General features: G+C 36.4%; 1 protein-coding gene across 1 annotated transcript; it reads left to right on the plus strand.

Moving 5' to 3' along the window:
- The first annotated feature begins 10,542 nt into the window (after positions 1-10,542).
- On the plus strand, positions 10,543-13,599 carry LOC113356192 (lysM domain-containing GPI-anchored protein 1-like). Its single transcript, XM_026599247.1, has 5 exons — positions 10,543-11,306; positions 12,488-12,605; positions 12,698-12,859; positions 12,937-12,968; positions 13,074-13,599. The coding sequence occupies exons 1-5, from the start codon at positions 10,643-10,645 to the stop codon at positions 13,337-13,339; spliced, it is 1,242 nt and encodes a 413-aa protein (XP_026455032.1). The 5' UTR covers positions 10,543-10,642; the 3' UTR covers positions 13,340-13,599.
- The last annotated feature ends 1,767 nt before the right edge of the window (positions 13,600-15,366 follow it).

A 15,366-nucleotide genomic window follows, 5' to 3' on the forward strand; every position in this document is an offset into this window, starting at 1 on the left:
ATGTTTGCAAGAGGTGTTTGAGAAATCAAATGGGTTTGACTATTGCAAGTTTCAAGCAAGTGTTTCCAGTTATTGAAGATATTATAAAGCTGCAGTATAAAATCAAGTTCAAATATACATATGACTGTTCTAAAGTACGCAGTGAAGCTGCGTATTATTTGGCAGAATGTGGAGCAAAAAAACTTGAGAAGATGAAACTGGGTGGAAGTTTGAATAAGGTGCAAGAAGTTAAGATGATGGACAGCGAATTTCCCGAGCGGCTGAAATCTATTGTACTGGGAGATGAGAAATTGTTTGCATAGTGTAACTGTGGAAGTGCTTGCGTTCAAAATAGCGGACAGAATTTGGGATCCCGTTGGGCCATAGTGCGATGTATTGACTTATTTGACGAGCTTGCAAGGTTGTTGAATAAGAATTTCTTTGGCAAATTCTCAGCTGCATTTTCTCTAAGGCAAGCCAACATAATTGCCGACTACCTTTCCCGTTTGGGGGATAAAATGGGAGAGGATATAATGAGAGACATAGTTGGCTATTATGATGAGGTAACTCGTTATTTGGAAACGAGAGACCGAAAGGGTCCACCATTTCTAAGAAAAAGAAAATATAGAAAAAAGAAGAGTCAGAATTGAAGTAGAGGGGTTTTACGTGAAGATTGAAAAGCTGATCGTGGATAGGTATGCTGGCATTGTTGATTAACTTGTAGAAAGATTCAGTTTTTTTGGGCCCGACACTGACAGAGAATAAGAACCCTGCAGCTGAGGTAAGATTTTGAAAATTGGAATAGAATAGTGATTATGGAGTTGTGAAATCTCTTATTGATTTCTCTTGTGAGCTTAATCTGAGGTGCCTACATGTTGGAGATCTATTTACATTTCATGCTTCTAGAGATAAAACAGCTGGAGAAGGAATTTTTTGTGTGCATATTTTTGATGTTTTAACACCATTGAGAAAGAGAACAGAGATGTCTAGCACTTGGGGATATTTAGTGACTGTAACAGTAGTTAGCTAATGTATCCACACTATTAATACACTCCATTTAGGATTTAATATCATCCAAAAACAAGAATTTCTTCGTTGTTTATCTTCAGTACTTCCATGTTCTGCAATTTCAATTTGTCTGCTTTTGTGTCATCGTAATTTTCTCTTTCACCGTGCAAATGGTTCTAAAAATTGTTAGCAAGGTGAGTTATCGGAATCATAAGGAAATCACTACCGATACTCCTTAGATGCTGCATGAATAGAGGGGGGTATCAGATGATAGTGATTATTGTTGTGATTTCTCAGTTGTGGATTTCTTTTGGCAGTTTTGCTCGTCACAGTAGTGCATATCGTAGCAGTTGTGCTTTTTTATCGGTCCTGGTGGAAAATCACTTTCGGCAGGAAAATATACAATATATTTTTTATTTAGGTGACTATCCCAAAAAATTCCCGGACATATACTGTAAACTGAAAGACATCTCGATTCTCAAAACCCTCGTCAACCTATCCTCGGTTTTGAAAATGTGGCCACTGCCCTTTTTTTTTTTGGCGACTTAAAATGGCAAATTTTATAAAAGAGAAGCTCTAGTCAACAGAGAGGTGAGAGGATACTAATGATAAAGTTACAGGTTTACAGCATCCCAACTAGAAATCAAGTTTAACCAGTGCCAACCTGCAAGTATAACTTCAAGAACTCAAATCAAACAAGTATAACTTCAAGAACTCGAATCAATCTACTTCTATTGGTAGTAGTTCTCATTGTTTTGAGGTCGAACAGTGTGTTGGGAAAATCATTTTTCCGACGAAATTGATTTCCTAAATGTGAAAATTGAAGTAAACAAAATCTGGAGAAGACGTAGGAATGTCATAATCTAGAGTCTGTCCTTGGCTTGGGACCAATATCAGGTGTTAACTGAGAATTTTCTTTTAAGGTTGTAATATCCTCTCTCAAGGAATTACATTGCTCCTGATATATGAGAAGATCAGACTCGGACTTGTCCTTTAGAATACAAAGTTTATTGATCTCAGTAATATCAGTCTCAATCATGCCTTTTTCTCGAACGTTTGCTTTTCTGACAGTATCCTCATGAATATCTACCGTTTATTTTCTGAGTTTTTGTTCTTGAATGAGTGTGTTGATATTGCCAGAGAATGATTCAACAGCTTCACAGAACCCACGCTCTTTATTCAGAGATTGATTGAGTTCATCATATGCATAGTGAGAGTACTTCTCTTGGACGTCTTTTATCCGACAGGCTTGATCCTCAATGATCTGAGATAGTCACAACAGCACCTAGTGAAATCCTCATTTGGTCTTAATTTTGTACCATTTTCTCAAGTAAATATATCCTTAGAACCTAAAGAGATATTCATACATATGAATTCGGAAGAATAAACTAACGAGTTCTCCTTTGAGATAAATCCCAAGATATATTCATGGTTCGCTCTTTATATTTGTGAAATATGTTATCCCACATGGAGTCACCGTATATACACCATTGATACAATTTTAGGTGAAACAAAAATAATTCCGACAAATACATTCATTTTCTACGACAATGAATTTGAATCCCCAAACTTTGTTACTTTTGCCAGATTGAGATTTAAGTTGAGATTGAGAAGCCATATTACAAAAAATTATGAAAATGAAGTGGGGAGAATGTGCGATTAAGAAATTCCAAAGAGATTTAGAAATTCTGATGTGAGTTGAAATGAGTTTGAGTACCTATAGGGGTGAAGTTCTGGCCATTGGATGATAAACCAAGCGATGATCATAATACCGAGCGATGGTCATTCTATCGGTAGCTACGTCCAGACCAATGAGCTACATAAAAACCACCGAGCGATGAAGTCTCTATCGCAGCTGAATAAATGATATATACCACCTAACTAAATACATTTGTCAGTTTACCATACCCAAATGCATAGAAACCTGCCTAAGCACACCAACAATTTAATGGTATATGATCTTAAAATTCAGATTGAGTACTTTTTAATCTGAAACAATCTTAAATTTTCATGAGTCCGCATGTGGCCCACATTAAAACCGAAAATGATAGGGAGACCCGCATTTATATACCAAAGAATTACACCACTACGTAGAGCAAACGTGGCACATGGACACAACAAAAATTAAAGTTTGGTATTAAATCGGGAGAGATCATGTCAAAATTAAATCAAGAGAGATGAATATAGAGAAACTACCTTATCTTTTAACCGAGTAATACTTATGTAGAAAAGGAAAGTCATTTACTGTTTAGACTAGAAATTTCCTTTACCAAAATCCCTGATTTTCTCTCTTTCTTAACAAACATGGAAGAGAAAACCGGAGAATCTTATTATAATGGTACGTCAAAATTGATTAACTGAATTAGTTTAATTTTCAAATAATTACAATAATATTTCACTAATCGAATGAAAAATATGTTTACATAATTGTTACTTTACTATTGTATATGTTAAGAATGTTTCAATCCATATAGGTTAGGATGATGATAGCAAAAAATAAGGATCATAGTCTTTACTAGTTTGATAATATTTGTTCAATCATAAGCATTGTGTAGCGCATGATCCTTATTAAACCTTTCTCTCTCCTTTCTCTTCTCTCCTTTCTCTAAACGGCTCTTTTTCTTCAAACTGTTCTTTAACCCTTTGATCAGCAAGACCTCTTCAATGCTTTCTGAGTAATTTTTCCATCTGGGTTTTGATCCCTAGCCATATGGGGATTCTGGAGAGGGGATGATATGATCAAAATTCGTTATGTTCCTTTATATGTTCTATAGCAGTGGAGAAAAAAGGGATTTGAAATCTTGCATATCTTAGCATTTCATCCTGCATCATTAGCATTCATATTCTTTTTATTTGTTGTTAGCATCAAATAATATAAAAATGCACAAACATTTCCATGTGTCTCAAATTGCGCCGAGCTCTTTTTCTTAGTACCCTGAGAAATTGGTTTTGGAATTATAATCTGCTTTGCTCCAAATTTGATCTTTCTTAGTATATCTTTAGGATATTTTCTGGGTATCGTTTGTTGACAAATCTCAATCTAGGCTGATGGTTTTGTCATCTTTAGCATTTCATCCTGCATCATTAGTTAAGTCTATTATATGTCATTAAAAAAAGAAGGATTTTTTTAGACATAATCTAATCACATGAAACATGAATTTGTATCCAAAAATCAGAATTAAATTAACCACAAAGGAAATGATCAACTCAACTGGCCATGCTCAACATAAGAAAACTTACGGAGCAACACAGTACTTTCACAAAGATGTGGATAAGGGAAAGACCAATACTGCGGAATAAACAAAGATTCATTCTATCTTTCATTATTATTTGCATAGAGACATGTAATAGACTTAATCTTTGTAAACAAAAGTTCATCCTATCTTCCATCAATTATTTGCATAATGACATAATAGGCTTAACTTTTGTGGTCAAAAATTCATTTTATCTTTTATCAATATTTGGATAATGACATATAATAGACTTAACTTTTGAGCATATATGGGACAATCATAGTTCACGGACGCAAACATACGTATCCCATAACAAGTTGCAATATGTAAAACCATAAAGATTAATACTGCAAAATCATCTTCCAAATAAACTTTAGAATTTAAATAAACAAATCTAAAAACATTGCAAAATAAAAACCGTTGGCAATAGCTATGTGTAATCACAATAATTGCTATTCCAAACCCTAGTTATCCTTCTTAAAACACAAGAATAAATTCTCATAAAAAGTTTCCTAGACAATAAGTAAAAACAAACAACTCTAAGAAAAACTTAGACACGGTCAGCAACCAGAAAACGGACAAGGGCGAGTTCATCAGATGCTCTCTTTAGTTCGTTTTTCAGAAAAGCAAGGTTCCTTGATGCAATTTCAAGTTGTTCACATACGACCTCAAAATATTGAAGATGATTTCCAACCAATTGAAGAGACATCTGTACTGGAAGATCTTTTTCATGATCAATTGCTTGAAAGAAAATTATGGAGATGGGTTCTTCGTAAAGTTCAAAAACTTTGGCATCATCAAATTTGTCTTCCTTTTTGCATTCTTCCATTATGCACACCATAAATCCAAGTGAAGTCTTGACGTTACTGAACGCGTATATATCAAAACGAATCCTTGATATATATTTATAAGAGATTTTCACAAGGAAATTAACCCTAAGATTACTTGTAAGCGTTTGGTAACGGGTCTGGTGCACAAAGTTCATGGTTATGACCCAAAAATCAAAAACTAGGGAACCAAAGGAGTCAGCGTTTAGAAACATATTTTGATAGATAAACAAGTTCTGAACATATGACAGGAAACCATGAGTCATAAAGTTGGAAATCAACTGTCACTAAGGAAGAACAAACTGAAGTTTTAAAAAGAGCATCAGAGGGACAAAAACACAACAACTGTCTGGAGCAAGGCTCAAGGAGGAAGATCAAAGCCAAAAATAAAATAAAATAATACAACACAGACCATTTCAAGAAATGAACATCTTCTTGATAGTTATGTGTATCTCCTCATGGTCTCAAAGAGGATACACATAATGAAATGGTCAAGTTGTAATTTGATGAGCATTAAGCTCGTCAAGGGTATTGATTTTTTCCTTTTTTTTTTTTCTTTCTTGACAGAAAACAGAAGCTTTATGAGAATCTTCAAAATAATTAACAAGGGAAGAACACGAGTTACCTGAAACTGCTGCTTTTCTCGCCTTCTTGATCTTGCGCTTGAGACTGTTGATACTGGTCTTTAGTTCGGAAACACGATTATTGATATGAATATAATTAGGAACACCCATTTTGGGAGCAAGATCATCTTTGAGGGAAAGAGAAGAGTTTGAAGTTTTTTTATTTCTTCAAAAACTTTTTCTCTTCACAGACCTTTAAGTATTATCAGTCATCCATATAACATTGTTCTTTTTATGATTGTAAACATAAGTTGTGTTATATTCATAATCAGGAATTGTCCCATCACAACACTTTATTGTGAGATGGATTTCTAACTATACATTGAGAAGCAGGTTTGATTACTTCTTTAGACATCCAGACAAGAATGTGATGAAGTTTTTCATTTCGTAAACGAAGATGACATCTTCTTTCGACGTGACCCTTTTTTCCACAATAATAACAATGAATCAGAATGTTCTTAATTGTTCTCAAATGAGCAGTCCTTGAAGATTGATAGCCAGTGATATTTGCTGCTGAAGGAAGTTTAACACTTTCACTACCAGTGATATTTTCAGTTTGTGAAAGGTTTTTACCATGAACAAAATTGATCTTACCAGTACTTGGAGCGTTTATACCTTTATAGCCCAGAGCACGTGTATCACGATGTTCTTTACATGCTCCCAGCATGGATGATAATTTTATAGAGCTATAATTGAATATTTTCAGATTTTCTTCCAGAGATTTAACCTTCTCGAGAGCAGCAGAAAGGTCAGTCTTCAATTCTTTTTCTCGGGAGAGAAAAACTTTCTCTCTGTCATTGAAACAAGTTTGTTGGGAGTCATACCTTGCTTCGGTTTCTGCAAGCCTTTCTTTCAACATAAAGAGATTTCCACGAAGAGTTTCACATTCATAATCCTTTGAACGTACATCTTCCTCACGATCTTTAAGAAGAGATTGAAATAAACTACAACCATAATCATACCCCTTACAAAGTTTTCTTATTTTTTTGTTCCCTAGACAGAGAGGAGTCAGAAACTCAGCCAAACAAGATGTTTTTTTCTTTAGGAGAGGATCGGAAAGCTTGATGTACTGAGAGACTTTCTCATCAACATCTTGTCCCTCTTCTGTAGAAAAATGGACATGTTATGCAGGAAAGATGGTGAATAACATGTTATGCAGTGTAAAAAAATGTGCATAACAGGTTATGCTTACCAAAAACGAACATGTTATGCAGGAAAGATGGTGAATAACATGTTATGCAGTGTAAAAAATGTGCATAACCTGTTATGCAGATGCATGACAGGTTATGCTTACCAAAAAAAATATTGCATAAACACCCTGTCTAACTTACCCATTTTTAAGTTTTACTTTCTCATTTCAATCTTCTTCAGTTTAGAATTAGTCCGTGATCAGATCAATAAGGAGAGCTTGTGAAACTTCATCAACAAAAGGTATGTAGAGACGGAAACTCATCTATCACTCGGAAAGTCTATTTATACTCTATCTCCTACATTGAGATAAAAGTCGTATGGCTATATAGTATTCAATTATACACATTTGATATTTCGAGATGAGTTTAACTCGCTTACATATTTCTCGAAACATGTGTTTGTAAGCTTTTGCTTTAACCAAGTTCATCTTATATCCTTGACGAAAGTCAAAATATGATCATGTGAAAATCGCCTGGTAACATCTTACATGATTTGTATGACATAGTCATTTGATGTAGACCTGGAATGTTTCGTATTGATTATATCAATCAGTTAAAAATAACTTTGATGCTAATCCTTTATGAAAACAACTATTGTCATCCTCTAAGAATGTTTCTATGATTGAAATAGAGTTTAGAACACTTAACCATAATTGGATTGTAGACATAGTATGTGTAATTGCATATATGTTGATCCAAGACCGGTATGGTATGCATACCCTTATGCGCATTGGCGAGGTCAGGTAAAGTCCGGGAGCCTTGGTACGCGTACTCGTACGCGTACTGGCGAACTCAGTTGAAGTCCGGGAACTAATGTATGCGTACCCGTACGCGTACTAATTCAACTGATGTTTTCGATGCGTGATAGTATGCGTACCCGTGCGCATACTGTCGGACACAGTCCAAGTCCGGCTACTTAAGTATGCGTACCCGTTTGCATACTTGAGTGGGCTATGTTCTAGAACCGGTTGTGTCATGAACCAATATTTATATATAATAAGGAATGCAATCTTTTGCAAATCGTGGCTATAATTTTCATGAATTGATTCGAGTAAATCAAACCGATTTTATTTCAGTTGTGTTCTTGTATACTTTTATATATGAGGATATAGAAATTAAACAACTCTATAACTAGTTTCATTTGAGTCATTTGAACTAGTTGTGATTAAGATGAATAAGTTTGATATGAAAGTGTTCATGTGGCTAACTTCGATTTACTATTGTTGAGCCAACCTAGTGTACACGTTTAGGTACGGTTACCCATATCCAAATGAAGGTACATTTCATTTGTGTGTAAACAAGATAAGTTCGATCTAACGATTGAAATATATTAACTTGAGTCTAATCAGGTTTTCATATAATGGTGAATATTGAATGCTTTGTTACCAAGGTAACATTTATTGCAAACCCTGATTTGAAGACTATATAAAGGAGAACTCTAGCAATTGGGAAACTTAATCCCCACACCTCCTGTGTGATACTAGTTGCGACTAGAGTCGATTCTCCTTTAACCTTAGGTTTATTCCAAAACCATGTAGGTTAACGACTTAAAGACTTCATTGGGATTGTGAAGCCAGACCCAACTATTTTCTTTGTAGTTACGTGTTCTGATCTTACTTTTACTATTGTTATTGAGTACTATCTTTTCTAAGATTTTCTTGAGATTTATCTCCGATAGGTAAGATTAAAAGTAGTCACAAACATCTTCGTCTCATCGTTTATGATTCCACAATATTTTGTTTCGCTTCCATACGATTAAGATTATTGTGAGCTGATTGATAATACTAGGCTGTTCTTAGGGAATACAAGTCTGGTTTATCAATTGGTTCCTATGCACCTTGATTTATCATAAGACGGAATAAAACTCATAGGTATTTCTGTGGGAAACAAATTTATCTATATCAATGGACTTTTCTGTGTGAGACAAATTGGTTTATCAAGTCTTCGACTTTGGGTCATAGCAACTCTTAGTTGTGGGTGAGATCATCTAAGGGAATCAAGTGCGTAGAATCCTGGTGGGGTTCAGAGACGTAAGGAGCACAACTGTACCTTGATTAGTGTGAGATTGGTTAGGGATTAACTACATTCCATACCAAAGTTCATTGGTAGGCTAGTGTCTGTAGCGGCTTAATACAATATGGTGTTCAAAGATGGACTAGGTCCTGGGGTTTTTCTGCATTTGCGGCTTCCTCGTTAACAAAATTTCTGGTGTCTGTGTTATTCCTTTTCCGGATTATATTTGTTTATATAATTGAAATATCACAGGTTGTGCGTTAAGTTCAATCAGTTCCTGAATCCAGTCTTTAGGTTGATTGACACTTGGATATTGGTTTCTGATACCGTCCAAGTTGTTTCTTATAATAATCAGGCTCGCGGATTTCTATCTGTTTGATTTGCTGATTACATTAAGAAACAAAGATATAACTCTTTGATATACTTTTCTAAAGATTGAGTCTGACTGTCTAGTTGATTCTCTTGAACACATATTGGAGTTAGTCCATTCAGATTGCCGAACGAAATATTGGGTGTGGTTGCATCCATAAGGCATTCTCTAAATCTCCCTGTAAGAAAGGTAGCATCGACTTAAATCATGGGACGAATGTAATGTTAACCATGGATACATGCCGCGAAAGCAATAAAAATATGCACAAACTTATTTGAAGGTGGTTCAACTTCTAAATCAGTTGAACAATCCTCGTTTAATTTAGTTTCATCCATTTCAACTTGAAAATCAATCTACTCTGGGATTTGTGGTGCGAATGGCATCTACATACCATACCGGATGCGAATACGACATGACAGCATCCCCAAATATATGCTCATACACTTTCTCTCTTCCATTGTAAGCTTGGTAATATTTCACATTGATCCCATAGTTAGATTTTTTTTTTTCTAATCAGAAGCTTTGGAACTCGGATCACTTCTGATTACATCCTTGATCAGACAAGAAACAAATTTATTGCTGAGCCTGTGTAAAATCCTTTGACATCCCACACCACAGGGATGACTGCTAACATATTTCTTAACCTTAAGAATCATGTTTTCAACATCAACATCACAAACCTTATATTCCCAAGGGCAGTTTTCTTTTGAGCACTTTGCATAGAACCTGCTAGGTTCATTCTTAGTATATAGAAGAACATACCCAGACTTTAACTCGTATTTCTTCATTGCAATACGCACTTCTGCTACACCTCCAAAAATAACTTCACCAAGTGGTTTATCCCAACCCTCAGTTCTAAGAACCTTGTTAATAGGCACAGAACCATCTTCAAGAAAATTCACCATATCTTCTCCGGGTTCAAGTTCCATTCAAAATTACACCAGCTTTTTAAATGGAAACTGAGTATTCATGCCATTTTCCTTCCTTATTAATCTGATTCCCTTTTACCTGTTGGGAAGAAATATCCCTGCACAGATATGAGAGATTTTTGTGTTTAGATTTATTTTACCGGGCCCCGGTGCCACGTAGTGGTGTAAATCGTTAGGGTATAAATGCGGGGTCTCCCACCCGGACGATGCTATGTTGACGCTATTTATACCGGATAATCCCGTGAGAGGGAATGAACAAAGTTATTTTGAAATAAACAAAGTTAACCAAGGTCAATTTGGTCCTTTAGAGAAAAACAGTAGACACATAATTCAGGAGTTTCTGACAGCTCTGTTCACACCTTTGGATACTTTACCTTTCTCTACTTTCAAACCTGCTTCACCCTTTCACTCTCACTCCTTCACTCACCAGAAGCAAGAAAAAAAAATCCCCAAAACCCCAAAACCCTAAAATGTCAAAACATACTCACACTCATCAGTTCTTGTTCTACTTGTTGATGTTCATCTTGGGTGTTTCTATTGTTAGCTCAAAATCAACAATAGAACCATGTTCAAACTCCGATTCTTGTAATGCACTAGTAGGTTACACACTATACACAGATCTTAAAGTATCACAAGTAGCTTCACTATTCCAGGTAGATCCAATCTCTCTACTCACAGCAAATGCAATAGACATTTCATACCCAGATGTTGAAAACCATATTCTACCAGCTAAACTCTTTCTGAAAATACCCATTACCTGTTCTTGTGTGGATGGTATTCGTAAATCGGTGTCAACTCGGTATAAAACTCGGCCTGCTGATACACTGTCTTTGATAGCTGATAGTGTTTACGCTGGGTTGGTTTCTGCTGATCAGATAAGAGAAGCTAATTCTGTTTCTGATCCTTCTGTTCTTGATGTGGGTCAGATTCTTACCGTGCCTTTGCCATGTACTTGTTTCAACTCAAGTGATAATAATCTACCCGCAGTCTATCTTTCTTATGTTGTAAGACCTATGGATACTTTAGCGGAGATTGCAGCTGGGTATTCCACTACTCTTACTGATCTTATGAATGTTAATGCTATGGGTGTTCCATCTGTTGGAGCTGGTGACATAATTGCAGTTCCTATTCCTGGTATTTTTTTTGTATTTCACCTTTTCCCTTTAATGCATTCGACTCTTTTGAGGTACAAGTATGAATGTGCTTGGTGAATTTATGATGTTTTAGCTGATTTTGATTGTATATGTTTGTGGGTTTAAGTTGGTTCATTGTTTACGCCATTGCAGTTTGTTGAAAATTTGAATTTCTGTTGTTAGTGGTCTTTTGGTCCTTGGAACTACTACATGATAGCTGAGTTTTGGGAAATGCCTCTTTGTATCAATTTTGTTTGTTGGTCTAGTTTTAGTCGATGGTGAAGTATGCGAACTCTTGATGGTGACTTTTGGCTGGTGTGTCTAATGTGAATTAGCTTAGGTAGAATTTCTTGAACTTTGCTTTTGTGGGGATGGATTAGTTCGTCGTTTTGTGGTTTTTGAGTTGATTCAGAGTCGGCAAGTACTTGCACTGGTAGTGGCGTCATTGACATGAATCTGCTGGTTTGAGGCTTTGAGCTGAATCTTGAGTAAACAATTCTGGCATTTCATTCCGTGGCTAGTATAGTACTTCTACTGTTAATGGTGTTCTGGACTTCTGGCGCAGTCGAACTATTTTGTTTGTTTATGAGTTTCATGAACTTTGCTTTCATCATTTCGTGATTTGAGTTGATTAAGCTATTTGTCTGTATGAGTTCATCATTTTGTGGATTGAGTTGGTTATGCAATGATAAGTAATTGAGCTTTTAGGCGGTGTCACTAAGTTAAATCAACTCAGCTGTGCTCCATGATTCTGCTGTTTTAAGATTTCTAGTTGAATCATTTGAGGAATCAATGCGGACATATGCTTATGTGTCTAATCTAGTATTCTGTCGTGTTAATACTATCTCCATTTCAAAAAGATAGGCTTGTTTCATGTACACATGAAACAAGCCTATCTTTTTGAAACAGTGGGAGTACTTAATAATCTTTTAGTACTTGGAGCTATGTGGGTTTATTATTTTGCGTGTTATGCATAAAACAGAATATTGTAATTACAATTGACAAGTAATATTGATAAATCTCGCAGTGTTGGTAACTTTCATATGTTTCATGCAACCGTGTTTGGTTACATAGTGTTTTCAGATGTCAAATCTATTAGATCGATAGGTGTTCCATTTTCTCAAAACAAGTTAAAGATGGAATTGTGGGTGTCTCACGAGTATCTTGTTCTGTATTTTACAGCTTGTGCGTCAAACTTCCCAAAAACTTCTGCGGATTTTGGTTTAACTGTGCCAAATGGGAGCTACGCCATTACTGCAGGTCATTGTGTTCAGTGCAGTTGTGGACCTGGAAATCTAAAGTGCGTATATACAGTTATACTTTTTGTTTTCCTCTTTGCTTGCAACCTTAAATCCTGTAAGTAAAGCTATTTGACTGGGAACTTTCATGCAGATTATACTGCCAACCTGCTTCATTGGCAGTTTCGTGTTCAAGCATGCAATGCAAAAGCAGTAACCTCATGGTTGGAAATATTACGACGCAACCAAGTGGTGGTGGTTGTAATGTTAATGCCTGTACATACGGCGGTATTGTCAATGGTAGCATTGTCGCCAGGTGAGTTTCTAACCTTATTTGTCTTATCTAGTTTTCCTATGAAACAATGATGTATCAATTCATTTTTATAACTGCAGTTTGTCCACAACTCTTCAACCTCGATGCCCAGGTAAAACTGCTTTGCATTTTTCTCCTAATTTTTTCCATCTGTTTGCTTGTTCCCTTTCCACATATAGCTTTGTGTTTTCTGATATTTCTTCATTTACCTATGCAGCGCCACATCAATTTCCCCCACTTATAGCTCCAACTGCATTAACGGTTAGGGACCCATTATTTGCTCCAGCCCCTGCACCTTCTCTAGAAGGTGTGATATCAACAAATCCTGGGACTGTGATTCCAGGAACTGGTTTGCATCCTGGTGGAATGTCTCCAGCAAATGGACCTACTGGAAGTACCTCTGATGCACCATCCGCGATCCCCCTATCCAGATATCAAATCGGAATTCTGCTCTTATGTGTTGTCATAAGTTGGTGGGTTTGACGAACTTACTAATTATCATGGTGACATTGTGATTAAATTGTGGGGTTTTGTTTCGCCTGCTGTCACTCATTTGTAGTGCACCCACTAATTTATTGTAGTATTTTAACTTTCATTACTCTTTTTTTTGTGCCGTCAAATTTGGGCATCCGCCCTGCTTGTATTTAGTCTTCATGACAAGTCGCCGCGGTTTTCAATTCCAGCTCCCTGATTGCTCGTTTTCTCAAGTTTTCTACTTATTTTAATCTACTGTTCAGCCGTAACCATGTTCACTAAATGTGCAGAGTTAGCTTTAATCATTACTTCTTGATTTAACATTTTAGAATCTGTCAGCCCCTTTTATCAATGCCTATGAGGTTGACGGTCCAGTTATTACAATTGTGGTCAGCGAGATATGTTTGGGTAACAGCTTGGCAGTCGGCTTGTGTCACAGCAAAGATTGACGATTGCAAAAGGAACTAGAGTGAATTAATGTTTCCAAATACAAACAAACTCTTTACCTACATGTATATTTTAGGTTTTGTTTTGTCAAGGCAAGATATTATACATTGCAGGCCAATTCTGGTGTTAGGCCATTTGAAATAACTAACCCAATTCTGGTGGGAAAGGGGAAATCCTGATAGGAAAAGTTCAAGGAGGCACACAACAAATTTGCCAATGCAGACATGAGGCCCAGGAATCCAGGAACAAATTGATGGGGGAAAACCAACACGAAATATCGGCCTTCTGGAGTTCCTCTAGGGTGGAAGCCAAATAAGAATAAGGTAATGTGGTGTTCGTTGAAGCAAATGCAGCCAGCAGCCTAATTATTGTTTAAAACGTACGGAAGATCTTGATTAGCCTAGGCCTAAGTTACAAACTCAGCTGTTTTGTCTTCAGATGATGATTTTTCTGGTTTAAATGATTTCATTTGTTTTGAAACTTTGTATACGATGCATGCTGTCAAATACGTAAAACTCATATTTGTAAGGCTGAAATTAGGATGGATCAGTTAATGGTTCTAAGCAATCAGAGATTGATAGTGCTGAGAACACGGATTAGCTTTAGCAAAAGCTTATCCTCCACTGCCAAATGATAACCGATGAGTATGCCATTTCACTTTCTTTTTCGGAACGAACCTCTGAATGCGCCATGAGAAAACTTTTGCGTTGTCTAGGCCCTGTTAATATTTTAATCATTTACGTATCCTGCTTGAACTAACAACCACTACCAAACGAAGATATCACTTGACACTACACATTTAACACACACTCCGCGAAGGGACATGTTTCGGATCCTAAAAAGTTCATTTGACCCCTCTCCATTTAAAGCTTGTGGTTCAAAAAACAACTTGAAAAACGTGGGTCTGGAACTGGAACATCTTGATTATTCAGGCAAGAATATTTGCTCTGTAGTGTTAAGTCCATTTAGCCAAGTTGTGAAATCGGTATGAAAGATTTTTCAGTCGTTTCGAATACCTCGGTTGAGTTGTGTGTGACAAGAGAAAGGACGGGAGAAACATTGTCCGTACAACTACAAAAAAATAGTAAAACTGCCACTACTCCGTAAGACTAAGACGGTGTTGTAGCGTTTCAGAATGCTAACAATAATGCAGCACGTATACGTGTTTATAATCTCATTCCTCACTGTGACCAATGTTAAGTCGCATGACATGACAATGAGTCCAGTGAGTCCGGTGTAACTGAATTTTCCGCAAAGTAAATGTACGTGATTGTTCTCGGATAAAGGTCTCTCTGGTTATGAATATGATTTGTTAGCGTCTCGTGAAGTCAGACATGATTAACCTCCTCAAGCATATGCATGATTCCAGACCCAGGAGAAGTTTGACTCATTCCAACCTGCTAAGTAACTTGTAGATAACCAGAGCTGGAGAAACTGAAAATCCTCGGGCAGATATGTTTGGCTCTACTGTATTCAGATATATTTGGCTCCTTGCGGCGTAATATGAGAACACATGGCTAATCTGAGGCGAGTCAATGATGTCAACGGGGAATCAATGGTCCATCCGACATCCAAGAATAAGACATACC

Source organism: Papaver somniferum, chromosome 3 (assembly GCF_003573695.1).
Source record: "Papaver somniferum cultivar HN1 chromosome 3, ASM357369v1, whole genome shotgun sequence".
NCBI lineage: Eukaryota > Viridiplantae > Streptophyta > Magnoliopsida > Ranunculales > Papaveraceae > Papaver > Papaver somniferum.